The 17,222-nt window shown below is 29.2% G+C and overlaps 3 protein-coding genes across 3 annotated transcripts in view; 1 reads left to right on the top strand and 2 right to left on the bottom strand.

The window, feature by feature from the left end:
• LOAG_10095 (Prp18 domain-containing protein) overlaps positions 1 to 162 on the bottom strand; it is a 3,186-nt gene extending 3,024 nt beyond the window's left edge. The window contains exon 1 of the mRNA XM_020448086.1: positions 90 to 162. Coding sequence (XP_020301738.1) covers positions 90 to 146 — 57 coding nt within the window. The 5' untranslated portion in view covers positions 147 to 162. The remainder of the gene's footprint in view (positions 1 to 89) is intronic.
• Positions 163 to 1,259: 1,097 nt separating this feature from the next.
• LOAG_06555 (hypothetical protein) lies at positions 1,260 to 3,758 on the top strand. Its single transcript, XM_020447170.1, has 6 exons — positions 1,260 to 1,325; positions 1,521 to 1,731; positions 1,948 to 2,069; positions 2,486 to 2,650; positions 2,857 to 3,364; positions 3,478 to 3,758. The coding sequence occupies exons 1-5, from the start codon at positions 1,269 to 1,271 to the stop codon at positions 3,115 to 3,117; spliced, it is 816 nt and encodes a 271-aa protein (XP_020302571.1). The 5' UTR covers positions 1,260 to 1,268; the 3' UTR covers positions 3,118 to 3,364; positions 3,478 to 3,758.
• Positions 3,759 to 5,346: 1,588 nt separating this feature from the next.
• On the bottom strand, positions 5,347 to 14,360 carry LOAG_06552 (hypothetical protein; the record flags this gene model as incomplete). Its single annotated transcript, XM_020447169.1, has 19 exons — positions 5,347 to 5,544; positions 5,893 to 6,047; positions 6,178 to 6,347; positions 7,011 to 7,122; positions 7,233 to 7,355; positions 7,535 to 7,691; positions 7,835 to 7,927; positions 8,090 to 8,194; positions 8,476 to 8,570; positions 8,643 to 8,748; positions 8,837 to 9,010; positions 9,093 to 9,241; positions 9,508 to 9,685; positions 9,849 to 9,982; positions 10,137 to 10,304; positions 11,089 to 11,227; positions 11,499 to 11,623; positions 12,433 to 12,666; positions 14,249 to 14,360. The coding sequence occupies 19 exons, from the start codon at positions 14,358 to 14,360 to the stop codon at positions 5,347 to 5,349; spliced, it is 2,727 nt and encodes a 908-aa protein (XP_020302570.1).
• Between the last annotated feature and the right edge of the window lie 2,862 nt (positions 14,361 to 17,222).

Raw genomic sequence — 17,222 nt, 5'->3', positions numbered from 1 at the left:
CCAACCATATTTTCCAATAAAAACGATACATGCTGACCAATTGAACTCATTAAAAGTGGATAAACTTCAATAAGCAAATATGAAAATACCTTAATTCCCTCAAATTGCTTTCGTTTACGCTCAATTTCAGCCTTTAAAACATCCATCTGTTTATTACTGAAAAAAAAGGAAAAAAAACGGGATGAAAGTAAAGTATCATAATCAGGTAACCATTAGAATATTAACCAAAGTATCAGAAAGTAAGCTGATTTCATTCGACAATTAAACAGTAACACTATATAACCCTTTACCACCATCCTGTGATCTGAATCCCGAGAACACCTAGAAATCTCGGGAATTCAATTACTACCACATAACAAGTAACCAGTCAAGTTAATGTAAAAATTTTCGCAACCCCAATGTGAACCTGCTAGAAAGTGCGCGAAATAATATATCGAGAAGGAAATGAGGGAATTCAATGATATATTGTATCGCAGTGGAAATTGTATTAGCGTCTGTCGTCTATCAAATATTCTTGCTCTCTTAATAATTTATCACTGGATTTTCCTAAAACAATGTTCTCTTTATCTTTTTTTTACTTCCTCATGCCATACTGTCTCTTTTATTTTTATTCCCTAACTGTCCGTTTAATTGAGCGAAACCGTTCCACTCTCCTTTTTTTTTGTCACATCGATAGTACTGGTGTGTTTCACTGTTACACGCTATTGCTCCGTGTTCTTCCCGTTCATTTACGTGTTTTACGTGTAGTTCCGTTGAACGTAACGTGATAATGTTTTATGGCGCTAGTATTTGTTGTAGAAACGATACATTAATGGAAAAGTAATAATGACATTCTATACATGACCAATTTAAACATACATTTAGTACCATCAACTTTACAATTTCCGCAAAAGTTTTTCTTTCATTCTTTAAATATAAGTAAAGTGGAGCTCTCATATAGATGGATGGATATCGAAATTTGGAAGTAAATGAGTGATCTCCTGAGAATCATCTAGAAGTAGTCAGTTGTACAGATTTCTAAGCGTCATCAATGAATTGAAAGATACGATTTCAAATATTATTTGGTTTAATGGTGAATGATGTTTGAAAGCTTATCTTTTATATCCGCTTTATCTTTTTTGAAGGTAATTGAAATCATCAGTTCTCATTTTTCGAATTTAAATGAAAAAGTACTCAGTTGATTTATACGATGTTTCACATAATATGCTTGTTAGTTCTTATTGGATGATTTATTGTTCCATTAAAAAAAATACAAACATTTTCAGTCGATGAGGTGGCGCTGGTACAGCATTACGGGTTTGCTACGACAACAACAACATTTACAAGTACAGTTAATCAACATGTAACATTAACCTTAATTGTGTGATACACCTTTTCTCGGCTTTTTTGTGCTTTTTTTTTCTTTACTCTGAAGCAGTTTGCTTAAGCTTTAGCTAACAGTGAAATATCGTTCGTACTTGCTGGATTTTCCCATGGCGTACGGTACTAAAGAGATGAGATGAATCATGGTTGATTTTTAGCATCAATTAAGAAGATGTTCAAATGATACCACGAGAGCAAACCTACATATTTGTTATCAAAATGGTTTACCAATGATCGAGATACCATTACCGTCGAGAAGAGAAATGTGTCAATTCACTCTGAAACCCATTAGCGATACTATAGCTCGCTTTTGCAAAAATATCGAATGCGAAGATAAAGGCATAGAAATCGTGTATATTTATTCAACAAGTAAGTTTGAATATTCTCAAGATCACAGCTTAAAGTTTAGGAATTTGCAACTTGTGATTCAATGTTTTGTTGGCTGCAATTTCGATTTTGAAATTTTACTTTGTTGTTTACGTCTACATTTATTCGGAATCTTAACGCCAGTTTCTCGACTGCTTCGTTTCTCCTTCCTTATTTGATCTTTTTTTTTATGTTTGCTTAAACTTCGAAAACTTTTAGGTGGTAATAGAATTGCCGGAAGTACTTCAGTACAGCATTTATTGTTGCGAGGCAATTTCAAACTACGCATCAATGATTTCATTTATACTGTTGAAGTACCGTCTTCAATAGATACCATTGCGGTGAGTCTATTTTGCTCTCCCTTGTAATTAGTACAAATATTCTCTGAATTGTTCCTTAGCGTATGGCATGTTTTGTATGGATATGCAGTGACTCATGTTGGTTAATTTTAGTGTCAAATATTTAGGGAAGAAAATCTACGTATTTGATGCCAAAACCATATGCCATTGTTTGAAATACCAATTACCATCGAGGAAACAAATCGTTCACTTCATCTAAAAACCTGTAATCAGTGTTGTTTGGCACCAAATACATAGATTTTTGAATACTTATAGAAGATTATACCAATTAATATTCGATAGAGAAATTTCAAACCTTGAATAATTTACATAGCATGCAATAACAGTGATAGAAACTGATAAAGCCATAGAATGCTATATAACGATGATAATAATTCATAACAGTGATAAGCTTGCAGGATATTAAGACGGATAGCGACGCAGTGCAGAAATTGGATGAATTGAGATCAACATTAGCGTCGTTATACGCCATCATGAATGTAGAAGAGTATAAAGCATTCCGGGAGCGAGTACTTATGGAAGAGTATGAAAATGTGAAGGCGGAACTTAAACCGCTAATTCAAGTTTGTTGGTTCTGGAATGTTTTCGAAGTTTTTATTCTCGTAACGCTAAATAGTCTTTCATGAGGCGTCGTTTTAATAACTTCATCAAATCACCCTTTCCACCGTGATGACGTATGTGTGTCATCGCCTATAACCTTAAAAACATTTGGCATATATCTGAATCGATTTCAAAAATAGTCTTTTTTGTTCAGACTGATCAGTTTCAGGCGAAATTTGAAATTGATGAATTCTGCAGAAAACGTGCGCAACGAATACTATGGTTAATATTGGCAGCAATGGGATTTCAAGCAGGATTTCTCGCTCGATTGACGTGGTGGGAATATAGCTGGGATATCATGGAACCTATTACATATTTTGCAACACACGCTACACTCATTGCATCATTCACATATTATTTATATACCAATCAGGTGCATTTGCTCATACTTTTTAAAGACTCATCAGCAATGTTGGCTACCTCTGAATAAAGAAATGATACAGTTTGAGAAATTAAACTTCATTCCACTGTCCTGTTCCTTGTGCTGTGGAACAGTGAAAAGCTTTTTTCTGTGGTAGTGGGTAAGTTCATATTCGGTCAAGCAATTCCAATGGCAGAAATAGAATATTGCTGCAGTCCATCATTTTTCAGTATTACGGTCATAATGATCATAAAAGAAGAGCGATGAGCTTGTACTTTTATAAAGAAGCGGCAAAAAGCAATTTTGACATATCTAGGTAAGTTCGCTGAGTCACTATAATTACATTGTAAAGTGTAGTTCATAAATTCTGAGTGAAATCAGTTCATCACAACTTACGTTGAATGTCATGCAGATATGTCTGTATTGTAGGTTTAACGAGCTACAGAATGTGGCAAGTTCTCTAAAGCATGACCTGAAAAGACTTCGAGATCCGCTGTATCAGCACTTGCCTGCTACAAGGTTGGCATCTTTGCTACGAGGAAGTAAGAAAGTACGACCCAGAAGCTTTGAAAAGAAACAAATTTGATCCTAAGTAAATTTTATTAAACCATTATATTACTTCTTGTATGTATGTCATTCTAAGATTGCCTACTGCAAATTAATGAGTACTTTCTAAAGGCAACTTTGAATTTTTTTTTGGGAATGTACCGTATTCATCTAGGAAACTGAAAGTTGAGAAAATTTGAAAATAAATTATAATCACAAGGTTTTGGCTATAATGTAAGATATAGTTTGACTATATTTTTGATAGTTCAATAAGCAAGTTTGTAAAAGATAAATAGTTTGTTGAATTTAGGTTCATCAAATTGAGGTTTGAGTAAAATGGAAGTTAAAAATGTTTTTGTTCACCAGTGATTAATTTTTGTGGCGTCCTTATGATACTAATATTACATTTATGATGCTTCATTTCCTTTATCATTTACGTCCTTTTTGCGGGTGAATTCATTAAAACAACTTGAATTTTTCCTTGATCTCCACTAAGGTTTTTTGAAAACTGTTGTAGCTCAGAGGTTCTATAACCTAATGGAGATTGATAATAGGAACTCAAGTTAAAGAAGTCAACCATATCATTGTATAAAACATTTTCGGATTTCCGAAACATTCCTTCATATACTGATTTAGTCATGTACATTAGACATACTCATGTCGATTTAATACATTAATTGTTGTATCGTGAAAAGATTCAATTGTTTTCATAAATTAACAATGACGAATGATTAATAAATTTCGGATTACATTTAATTATTAACGAATAAAACGGGTTTATTATTTTTTTGAATTTAACATGGGACTGAAAAATCTAAGAGAAGATGCTGTTTACCATTTATTCTCTTGAGAACTAGAATGTTAGCTGACAGAAGTATCAATGATCCGAAAATCTGTGTTGATTTCCGAACAACCGGACCACGAGATGGAATTGTCTCCGTTTGTTCATATCTCCTCAGTCATTTCAACTGTTTTTAATACTTGCATTATTCTATCTCTTACAAAATATCAGAATGATCGTAGTTACATCTGGAAATCCTATCAGATATGATAAATGTTAATTCAACTCATTATAAAGCAAGGATAAGAACTAATCTAATTATCAGATGCATATAAAGCAGGATTGGTAACATGGCATTCACTAGACATAAGGACTTTGTCGATGTACTTGCAGGAAATAGTGGAACACATTTTTTCCGGAAAAGTTTTGATTGGAAGGTCAAGTTCCCGCGAAAATATCGACCAATGAATTAAGATTAAAACTTACGCAAGATCTCATTGCAAGTTTGCAGTGACAGTTTCAGATAGTTCGAAGTAAGTGAGAATCATTACATATCAATGCATGTAATAAATAATTAAATGCAAAATAAATGAGATAGATTTATTTTTCCTGACAGAATGGAATTAACTATTTGAAAATTAATTAAAAAGCTGGGGTACTCTTATTACCTTAATTTTAACACTTTTTTTTGTTTGTACTTGAAATTACTATTAAAAATAGCAATGAAGTTGTCGAGTATTTCGATGTGATTATGTAAATTGTGAATTTCTATCATATGATTTATTTTCATTTAAACTTGCAACATTTGACCTTTTATAGCATTTGACCTTTGTCACGTTTTCGATTGAGTGAGAACCATTTTGAAGTAAATTTTAGAAGGGAATGTTACATGGAAAAAATGACTTGTAATCAGTAATTGAGACAGAATCAATCATTGTATAAAGGGGATTATTTTGTCGCTTTGATTCGACTCAACCATGAAGTACATTTTTTTTCTCCGTTAAAATGGATGATATTTTCGGAAGTCGGCTTTTTTCGAAATTTTTTGAAACTGTTGATCCGGCATTTTTCTCTCGAATCATGCCGACTGTTTCAGGATTACGTCTTAATTGACAACGATCACTATCGCTAAGCAAAGGAGGTGAATTGGTTTGATTGGCATTTTTGTGCTGAAAATTTTCTATCAGTAAAATATCAATGAAATATATTTCATACTGCATAAAGGAGGAAAATTCAATAATCTGTTTCCTGGATAGGTTGGAGAACGAAAATATCGAAAAAATCCATCCTAAATCAAAATAGTACATAATTAAACAGAGTTATACAACTCAATTTTATCATAATTCAATGATTTCTCAACTAACTTAGATATAGGCAATTGAGGAAGCTATTAAAGTCTACTGTTAATATTTGCATAGCAAAAAATTCAGGATTTGTTTCAGGAATTTGCAATTTAAAAATGATTAACAAACAAGAAAACCGCACTAGAACAGAGTAAAAGACTGATTACAGCTTACCAAATGTGGCAGTTTAGATGGATTAATTGCGGATGGTCGTTTCGATATCATTGATCGCTTTTCCATATAAAGCTGTTTGGCACTGATAACAGCATAATCAGATGAGCCACCACTGCTATGAGACAGTGGAGTATCATATTTGGGTAATTCATTTCCTGAAATAATTTCCAAATATTTAAAATGTGACACCTTAATAATAGCAAAAATTAAAAGAATAATAAAATTTAAAAACAGGCAGAGGATACTAATAATTTATCTTGTCCGATTTTTTTGTAAATTACAAACCACCGAATGAATCTAGTGATCCTTGATTGATAGTTCGCGGTTGTTCATTCAAATTCATTCGACGCTTCATAATAGGCGTTGAAGCTGGGCTACGAATCATATTATTTCGAACATCTTGCAATGATGAAACAATTGATCGTGTATGATTGTAATTTATTAGTGGATGCAAGCTGAAAGTGATTCTTTTCGTTTTTTGCTTTGAATTTCATAGAAGAAATGTTTTTTTTTCTTGTTTTCAGAAATTTTTTTTTCTTTATTTTTGCAATGAAATTATATAGTTCGTTTAATTATTGAATTTGAGTTGGCTTAATTCAATTTGAATTGATTTAATTTCATTATTCACTAGTTCGTTTAATTTCATTGTTATCGTTTCAATTGTTGAATTTGGAAGTTTAACCTATATTATGAAGTATTAATTACAATAAAACAAATAGCAATTTTTCAACTCCTTTAATTTCCAATTTGTAATAAAATCTCTTGTCGGAATTGCAAAAGAAAAAACGAAATTAAAAAAGAAATCTTTTTCTTTCTATGTATTTTCGAATATATTCGATGATAAAAGAAGAGAAAATGAAGATATGGAAATAACAAAAAAGGAAAGGAAAAAAAAGAAACTTACTTCAATAGAGGAGATGATTTTCCCACGCTGTTCTCAATTTTTTTTAACAATAGAATCACCAAAATATGGAATATTTCCAGCTGCTAACGTTCTACCTTCCGTTTCTACCAGACTTAAATTAGGTAATTTAATTTTGATTTTGTATTCAGTCTTGAAATTTGTCAAGAAAAAGAAGCTGGAAGTGTAGCTGGTACTCTCAATTATCAACACTTACCTAATTGGTCGTCCAGCTGGTTGGCTTTTGTAATTTCGTTGTGATATGTAAATTTTGTTGGTAGAATTTCTACGCTGTTGTTCTCGATGTCGTATTGGAGCACTTTTAATTTCTGATAATTTAATTAAGGCATAAATTTGGAAATTCTTATTTTCGATAAAATTTGATAATCATTTATCTAGCAGTTTTTGCTTAAGTTAATGATCGATATCAGTAATTCACCTTGTTGTGGTATAATAGTGGTATTTTGTAAATCATTTCTGATATGTGAGCCAAGATTTGAAATGCCAGCGCGTTCAAGACTGGCTTTATTTATTCCCGTAAATTCTGATATTCGTGATAAACCTTGAAAATATAATTCAAATCAATCAACAAAGAATGAAATAATGATAATTTGCAATGATAATAGTAGTAACTGTGAAATCTTTGCATTAAATTACGTTCTAAAATAGTTCCAAAACAAATAAACATCTAATTTTGCATGGAAATATAATTACCAGAATGACGGGGGAAAAAGAACTTACATCTAGCATAATCGAATAGTCGCAGAAATTCATTTTCAATACTTTGCTCATTTTTTTCAATTTCCGACTCCATAGCACAGGAATCGGAACGGCGGTGTTTCCGAATTCGTCCTCCATGTAATTTAAATGGTAACAAGAAATTCATCTGTGGGTTAATCTAGGAAAAAGAGGATTTAAATTAAACGGCTAACTTAATTATTACAAGTATCATAATTACTGTAGTACGGCACGTGCAACAAATGCTTCCGATGTGACGTTGAAATTTATGTTTGATGTTGAAATTAAATTAAATTGATGTACTATTTTTTGCAGCAAATCTTCGCCATGATATGATGCAGGTCGTGTTGATCGACGTTTTGTGGCTTCATAAAGTTGCAACTTCAATCGTTCAAGCTATAATTTACAGGTAGAAATTAATCAGCTTAAAAATCAACAATGATATTTCATTTCATTTTAAATCCAACTTTAAATGCTGTAGTACGGTTATGCGAATTTTATATTTATCATTCACTTTAAAACTTGAGTTATATCAACAAAATTTTTAATCAAACGTACCTGAGCATGAATTATAAGTAAGGATGATTGCGCATGCATTACTTCAAAATCTGATCGATTGGCGTAAATGTTCTTCTCGATATAAGAAGCACGAAGTTGGCCTAACTGAAGAAACAAAAAAAGAAGATAAAACAAGAGAAAAATTGGTTCAAACCAGTTTAACTTTAATAGTTTAAATAATTCAATGTTTATTTCAAACTAGGAATTTGTATAAATTTAATGACCATCAGAGATATTTATTGATAACACTTGATAGCATGGCTACAGTATTGCTCTCCTCTCCAGAAAGGAAGGAAAAATTCTTGCATACTGTTGTATTTCATTAAATTTGTGTTCAAATTTCAATAACAAATTTTTAATTAAAATTAATTGGTAAGTCAATAAACCTTTCGAACTATGCTAATAGTGAATGAGTACAAGGCATCATATGAAGGCATTATTTCCAGCAACTGACAGATACGTTGATCATGACTACCAATATCTGCAAATTATATATTTTTAAAAATGGATCAAAAATGAAAGACGATTGATCAAAATGATAGTTATCACTCACTCGATCCTTTATCTTGTAACATGGAAAAATTATCACGTTGCAATCTTTCGATATGTTCTAAACATGACTGATAAGCATTTTGCTCTCGAAAGGATTGATTGATAATCTGAAAATTTGACTAATTTCTAATCCATAAAATCATACAATAGCATAATATACAAATAACAAAAGTATAGATTGAAAATGCAACTGACCGCTTGACCATTCTTCATCATTTCTGCTTTCATAGCCTGTACTTTATCATCAAAATTTTTCAATTTCTCTTCTACATTATCAATTGCTGCAGTTGCTCTTGTGATCACTCGATCATTCATTGATAATTTTTCCAGTGCTTCATTAAGACGACATCGATTTCGCAATATTCCAATCTATATAAATAAGAAAAAAAGTGGATAATTTAAAAAACAGAATAAATAAATTATAATTTTGAAATTTCAAAATAATCATTACCTGCTTTTGAAGAGTGCTCATTTGTGTGCGTAATTTTGATTGCTCCATCGATTTTTCACGTAATTGTTCAATCAATCGATTATTTCTATTTCTGGTCATTACCAATTCATTTCGTATCGTTTCATTCTCGTCATGAATTGCTTGATTATCTACAAATATTCCGTTCTTTTCTTCTTGCATCAATTGATCAATTAATCAATTATTAAAGAGAATGTAGGAACGAGATATTTCAAAAGTCAAAATCAGTGATCTGAAAATGTTAAGGATAGTTTCCGCTTATGTCAGAGTGATTAGATAATCACTATTTTAAATTTTTGATGAACATAAATATTTAATTTTATTCATGCGGAAAATTTATCAAGAAATTTAAGAAATAGATTTTTTTTTAATACGCTCAAAATCACTAAATACATACCGGATATTCCGCGATTTGAAAAACGATTCCGTTGTGCGGTAGATCGGGAACCGTTAAAGCCAGGACAAAAGATACTTTTGGGAGTGCCACTAGATCGTTCATGATAATCATCATCACTTTCTTCACTAACTGTTGTTGAATTTTTATCATGGGAACACTTTTTATTTTCTTGTTCCTTCTAAATTGTATGTTTTGGAAATTTTCATTTTTTTTTTTTTGTTGCTTCAATATTTCTTGAAAAAAAAATATTTGAAGAGAATTTTCAAGACAAAAATCTCCAATAAAATAGTTTAATTTCTAATAAAATATGGAAATAAAATTATTGAAGAAATTAAAATTACATGTTGACGTTGAATATGATATTGTTTAGGAGCTTGAAGTAACGATTGTTTATTACCATTCGATTCATCAAATGCGCTCTTGTTAGCAGTTGTTAAGCTATTCTTACTTGCCGTCGAAGAAAGACTCCATTTATCTTAATAAACTTTACATATTTGAAACGTTTCAAAGAACAAAAAAGAATAAAATGAGAACATCGTTGGCTTTCAGATGAAAACGTACGATAAGTTAGGATGATCACGCCTGTTTCATCTTTTCATTAAGATTATCGCAAATGTCCGGATAATTACCACTTCGTGTATTATTCTCACTGGAATGAACCGAACTGCTTTCACTAATTTTACGTTTTCGTTTCTTTAGTATCACTTTACAGGTTATTGTTTCCTTCTTCGATTCAATCGATTTTTCTTTCTTCTTTTTTAAGCCAATTATTTCGAAGAAACCTGATCGACTTGTTGCTAAAAATTTGATAATAATAAAATATCAGCTCTTTTTTTTCCCCAATGATAAGCTAAAAGTTAAAAGATAAGGACCGAAAAACAGAAACAAAAAAAGACAATGATATCATTGTACCTACACAATGGACAATGTCAAAGGCTAACCATACCTTCATGATAACCCCAATGGAGCTTACAAAATCCCTCCCTAATCCTTATATACATATATTGGAAAATCCAAAAGGGTTCAGTTTTTACAATCGAGCAGACGATACATCCTCATCGCTTATCCTCCGCGACTAACCCACAACCAACGATATCTTCGCATATTCGTCACCACTGGACAACAAACTACGATATTCTTTCTATTCGCTAAATACATTTCCCGTAACCTATTCCCAACTCAGCGACCTATCAACTAACCGACAGTCAAATTATTGTCCAAGGCAACGACAAGGAGTTTGTTAGTTGATCATATTACTTGCTTTTTGTATAACTCATTTATCCTTGCATACCAATTCATCGTGTTATATACATTCATATTTTATACCCTTTTTCTTGTTGTTAACTAATAATATTGTGTAAGAACAATATTACATCCCGAATAAATCTATATCGCTGAGAAACGAGTTCAAAGTTTAACTTTCCCAACAGTTTTCTTTTCCTCTATTCCAATTTTCATGGTTTTAAATTTGCCATTCATAAATGCAACTTAGTCTCAAGTATCCCTCAACAGTTCGACGATAAAATAGTGGTATAAGATTTGAAATGAAACTTTAATAATTTCAAATTTAGAAATTCGTACTCATATTTTCGGAATGATCACGAGATGATGCTGATGATGGGCTTGTTCGTTCCGACACTGATGACACTTTAGAACGACTCATGATAGCACGACTTCCACGTACCTCATTATTTCCGTTTCCATAATTTGGTAATGCAACCTAAATATCGAAAACTTTAAAAAAATTACGAAAAATACCAAAAATTACTACTTATTCTTCTGAGTAACTTTTCCTGTCCTAATTTCTGTCTTTTTCAGAATTTGCAAAAATTTTGAGCTGTAAAGCCAATTTATATATAACAGTTTTGGCAAGTTTGAGAAAATTCCGAAATAAACCAATTAAATCCCGGGAGCAAAATAACGCAATGCTTTTCCTATCAATAACTTATCACCCTGTAACTTTTTATTACCAATTAAAGCATGGAGCTAACTTCTGTAAAAATGGAATGTTCTACATCGGAATCAGACATTTCTGGCAAAACTATTGGTGGTGCAGGTATTTGACGTGTTGGTGTCAAAGTTGTACGAAGTGGATCCGATACATCCGATGATATATCTGTTGAATAAGAACTTGTTGTTAAGCTTTCCTAGAACAAAAAGTCCGATTAATTTCTAAGCGAATCAGAAATTATACAAATACGAGTCACTCTTGATTTGGAACAACCCAACCATCTGTATTAATTTTAAATTAATTACATCGAATCTTTTATAGTTTCAAAAAAAAAGCGACAAAGAAAAGTAAATAAATATTAATTAACAACGAAAATTTATTTAATAATGTAGAAAAATGAAATTTCGTCGGAATTTTAAACCAAAATAATTTAACAGTGAGCTATACAAATGCTTCAATTTGTTTTAAAGTCAAAAATCATCGAAAAAAAAATTTTCCGAATTGATTTTAGCAAATAGATACAATCTGAAAAATGGATGGAGGATGGATAGGAAAGATGGAAATCTTCGTTGGTTGTAATTTCTATTCTGTTTCGAAAGACTTCATCCTGTTTTCAGTTGTACTGTAATCAATCAAAAACGATTTTCGAACTTAATTACCGGAAGATTTTAGTTATTTCTTTGCTACTATGATTAAACTTTTCTTGTGATAATTGTTAAATATTTAATCATCAAATTTATCCAATTAAAGATTTTTTCGCTATAATTTCATTTTGAAACAAGGAAAAAAAAACGACAAAGAGTAAACGAAACCAAAGAGCAATAATTAAATTTAATTTAAAATTCAATAAATTCATAAATTTAACACTTTCAAATAATACAAACATGAATGAGATAATCAAATGTATTAAGCAATGAATATAAAAAATTATGTAAATTATTTTCGGATTAAAAGATAAAATTACAATTAATAACTTGCTTTATGTGGTGGTGTGGATAAACGTTCACGTGCGCCATTTCGTATTTCACATTGATGAAAAGCTCGTCGACCCATAATTTTTGGGATAATATTACTTCGACCTTCCAAAATAGCACTAACACGATGGACAACACTACGTTTTGGCTCAACTGCTACATTAAGTTGATAACGTAATGCTTTATTCTCTCGACGAAGTTTGCTAATTTCACCAACCAAACTACACAATGCTCCTTGAACATTCAAAAATTGTTTGTAATAAAAGAAAAAGAAAAAAGGAAGAAGAAAGGAAAGAAAACAAAAATGAAAAATTCTTTGAACATAAATGAATTATGATCATATCATCAATTATTGTTAGCTTGCTGAAAATTCAAAGTTAACATTTTAATAGCTTAATGATTATACCACTATATCTGAAATGTTCAAGCATATATTTTGTTAATTTGATAACTGTAAATTGATAAAAATTTTAATTTAACCAATTTTTTTAAAGGTAAAATTTTTTTGCAAAAAAAAAAATTTCCATCACTTTTATTTTGGACAATAACTCGATGAAATTAAGGGGAAAAAAAAGTGGCGGAAGATGAAAGATTGAAAATGATGGACAGATGGAAAAAAAACAGGGAAACGAAATTTTAAATTACCGCAATCGTAATTTGTTTTGTGGGATAAAATAATTTTAGTAAAATTTTATTTAATCGAAAAAAGATTAAATAGTAAAAATTTTACAGCATTACTAATGATTAAACGCATTCCCATCATTTTTTCACTTTCTATTTTAAAACTGTTTAAATGTTGCATCGTTAATTAATTACATTTAATTATTAAGCGAACAAAAGACATTTTAGCATCAAACATAAAAATAATTTCATTAATAAAAAAATTAAATTTGAATTTTGTCAATGCTATTTCATTCATCCAATTACAACGATATCTTTAAACAATTATCATTGCTTTTTGAATTGAATACTTTTCTTTTTGTTTTGTTTTTCCTCGACAAATCTTTTGATAACTAATTTAATATTAACTTCCTTTTTTATTTCATTTTATAAAAAACAAAAATTTCGATTTTATCAATATTACTTATTAATACTTTTGAATTTCGTTGCAATCCAAACTGAATAATAAACGAGAATTTTTATTTACTAATAAGGAGAATTTCAAGATTTCGCCATTTTCAGCCCCATAAACTTTTTATTAATTCCAAGAGTAAATGAATCATTTTACGTCTCTTTTATTTGCTTTCTTTCCATTCCTTTTTTTCGTTTTTGTTTTGTTTTTTTCTTAAATTTTTAACCAATAATTTTTTCATTTTAAAGGATAAAAATGTTCATGCTTGCAGTAAAAATTCCACATATTTTTATAATTTTTGATATAATACTCGCAAATTTTTCAATACTTTTCAGAAATTATATAAAATAGTGGTTTGAAAATCTATCAAAAACAAAATTTATATTGATATTATGTTAAAATTTTGTTAATTATTTAATTAGGAATTGGAAAAAAAAATTTTCAGCATCATAATTTGATTGTAAATTTTCCTATGTATTTGTTAACCTACTATATAATTATAAATTCTCTCCCCTATATATTCATTAATTTTACAGCTATAAAAAAAAAAAAAAAGATTTATATCAAATTGAAATTCTTATTTGCTTTCTCATTTATAGATTTATTTCGTTAATTTATTCATTTATAGATTTATTTTTTTTATGCACTTTTTCATTTCAGTTTATTTAAGCGAAAAAAAAAATTAATAACCAATTTAAAGTAGTATATTTATGAATGTAAAGAAAAAAAATTAAGTAAACGTACCAAGTACTGGAACATCCTCACATACTGAAGTTCTCTCGGGGATTTGTCCTTGTATCCCTTCCAATTCTCGTAAAAATTCTTCCTCTTCACATTCATATCTGTAATTATGCATTCCATTACAATTAATTTAATTTAATCTTTCTTCTGTAAAATGATGAAATGAGAGCAAAGGAGAGAGTAAAAGGTGAAATTATTGAGGTTACTTAATCCCTTTAATCTTTTTAATTGGCTCCATTTTAATTCAATCTTTGACCCGTTCAATACTTAAAATTCATGGTATCCATTCTTCACCACATGAATGCTTTTCACATTTTTTAATCGTATTTTCAAAAGTAAAAACATTTTTTTTTTAAATTTTAGTCTTTAATGTATTCACTATTTATATCATTTGAACATAATTCGTAAATTAATTTTTTTTCCTTCTAATGATGTTGTTAAATTGAATTAAATTTGAATTCCCAAACGTGGAACAATTTACTAATCATTAATTGCTTCGCTTTTCAAAACAATCAATTATAGGTCATTTTTTGTTAGCATTTTTTGTTAGAAGAAATGATATTTAGTTCAAATGATTTTCCTGGAATAATTAAAATTATCATTTTATGAGAGATAGTGAACATAGAAATGAGGGGAGAAATAAATGAAAAGACAGCAAAAGAAAAAAAATGAGAGGAAAACGAAGATTGAAAATAAAATAAGAAATTAGACAAGTTAAACTATGATCTTGAATATTTATCATAAAAATTTTCAATTTAAGAATTGATGTCCTCCTTACTAATCCTTTTTCCCTAAACATTATCATTAATATTATTATGGTTGTTATCAAGTTTAATTTGACATCTTTGATTAGGATATACTCATCCAAATTTAATTTTTCTGACAATTACAACAATAACAACAACAACAACAACAACAATCAACGCTTACTTATCAATTATAAATTTAGAAAATGTTAAAATTGATCAATTTTATGAAATATAAGAAAAAAGAAAGAGGAAAAAGAAGAACCTTTTTAATACTATTTATTACTAATTAATAACATAGAATTACTTGCTAAGTGATTATTTCATGTTAAACTTATTAAAAAGTTTATTTATTTATTTATTTTCCAATTACATTTCTAAAATGGAAGTACATTTTGTTTAAATTGTTTTAGAGCTAAATGCTGGGGCATGTTGCGATTTTTTGCAACTTTTTATACCAAACTTGGAGACTTGTTAAAACAAAAAGTGAAAAATAAATGGATGAAAAATAAATTTATATTTATGACAGTTACAAATTGGTAAATTCTTTTCACAAAAAAAAAAAATTTTTTTTAAAGCAAAGTAGTTTGTCTTTAAAAAATAATTTTAATTTTACTATTATTCCAATTCATAATTTGGAATAATTTTAATTTTAATCACTGTTTTTTTGTTCATACAATTACTCTTATACTTAATAAAATTTCATTATTCTTATATTTGATAAAATTTAAAAAATTCCAAATAATTTAAATTATAAAATTTAAGATACAAAAGAAAATTGAAAAAAAACCTGGTGATAATATTTCGTATCACATCATCAGTTGGATTATCATCCATTCTTCATATTCATTTAATTTGATCGTAGAAATCAGTCACGTTTGTGTTGCCGATCTCGAAATTAGTGATAAACAAAATAGTTAACAGTTGGATGGGAATAGTCTGATTAAAATTTCCACATAGCTTCCTTCCGCCCATTTGTCGTTCCTTCTTCCCTTCCTTCCTTCTTTCCTTCTTTCCTTCCTTTACAACCATTATCCTAAACAATGGGAACTTTTGAATGGAATAGCTGTAAGTTTTAACCTTCATTGATATGCTTTATTTTAACGATGTCTGTTGAAATTGAAAACGACCTGTAATGAAATGGCTTGCAATTTGATCCTTCATCACTGTTCGTCTTCCACTTCATTTATTCATATTCATTCATCCACTCTTTCAATTTCTTCCTCTACCACTATCCTTCATTTCTTCCTTTTCTTAACTCATTCTCTTCTATCCTTTCATCCTTTCTTCATCATTCATTTAATCCGAATAATCTCCGCAATTAACAATGCATTTATAATAACATAGCATATTGCAAGAATGAAAAATTTCTTTCGAAATAATTCCTTGAAAATGAAATTATTATTAATTAGCATCATCAAATGATTAAAAACAAGAAGAGACGACGAAAAACTGTTTGAAACATTAATTTAGAAAAAAAAAAGGAAAATGAAATAACTGATAAATAACTTGCAAAAGCTATTGATTATAATAGAAAGAATTAAGTTATCAAGTTAAGTTAAATCTTAAACAAAAGCTTACTGTATTCATGATTTTTTAAAATAATATATTATAAATTGAATTTTTATATATAAACATGATAGCATCATTTTATTTAAATTTTCATCTAACATTTAAAATGTAAACCTCTTTTTTCCCCCCATTAATTTAATTATAAAATAATTGCAAAAATTTTCAAAAATTTATTTGAAATATTTGATGGTACAATAATTTTTAATTAAATTTGCAATTTACAATATTTTTTATACTTTTATACTTTTTTCCTTTTCCTTTTTTTTCTTTTTTTCTTTTTATAATCCAAAATATTGACATTTTTGACAGAATTTTTTCTTTTCCTTTTTTTGACACCTACTTCAATTGTCACTTATAATCTATTCCTGAGGATAAAAACCTTAGTTTATTAAATATTCACTTTATAATTTTGTTCACATCTCACAAAGGGTCATCCAAACGTTCAATCGAAGGAAATTTAGTTTTCATTTTTTCTTCTCTCGCCTCACTTCATCTATTTAAAAAGTTTATCAAGCAAGCATTACATTAATTGAAGTTTAAAATATTTGATAGTGTCTATGTAATATTTAATTTTCCTCTTGGAATTGTTTTATTTATCGATGCGTTATTGTTCATTTAATTAAAAATTTTAATAAATTACTAAGTGGAGTTTTTTTTTT

The sequence above is a fragment of the Loa loa genome (assembly GCF_000183805.2).
Source record: "Loa loa unplaced genomic scaffold supercont3.169, whole genome shotgun sequence".
NCBI classification, from domain to species: Eukaryota; Metazoa; Nematoda; class Chromadorea; order Rhabditida; family Onchocercidae; genus Loa; species Loa loa.
Note: the sequence above shows the minus strand (reverse complement) of the source record. Positions and strands in the feature narration are given on the sequence as shown.

Bases quoted from the DNA above. Each gene is read 5' to 3' on its own strand.
- LOAG_06555 (XM_020447170.1), top strand. From the start codon at position 1,269: ATGAGGTGGCGCTGGTACAGCATTACGGGTTTGCTACGACAACAACAA. The intron at 1,326-1,520 runs GTACAGTTAATC...GTTGATTTTTAG, and splicing joins GACAACAACAACATTTACAA to CATCAATTAAGAAGATGTTC. The intron at 1,732-1,947 runs GTAAGTTTGAAT...GAAAACTTTTAG, and splicing joins CGTGTATATTTATTCAACAA to GTGGTAATAGAATTGCCGGA.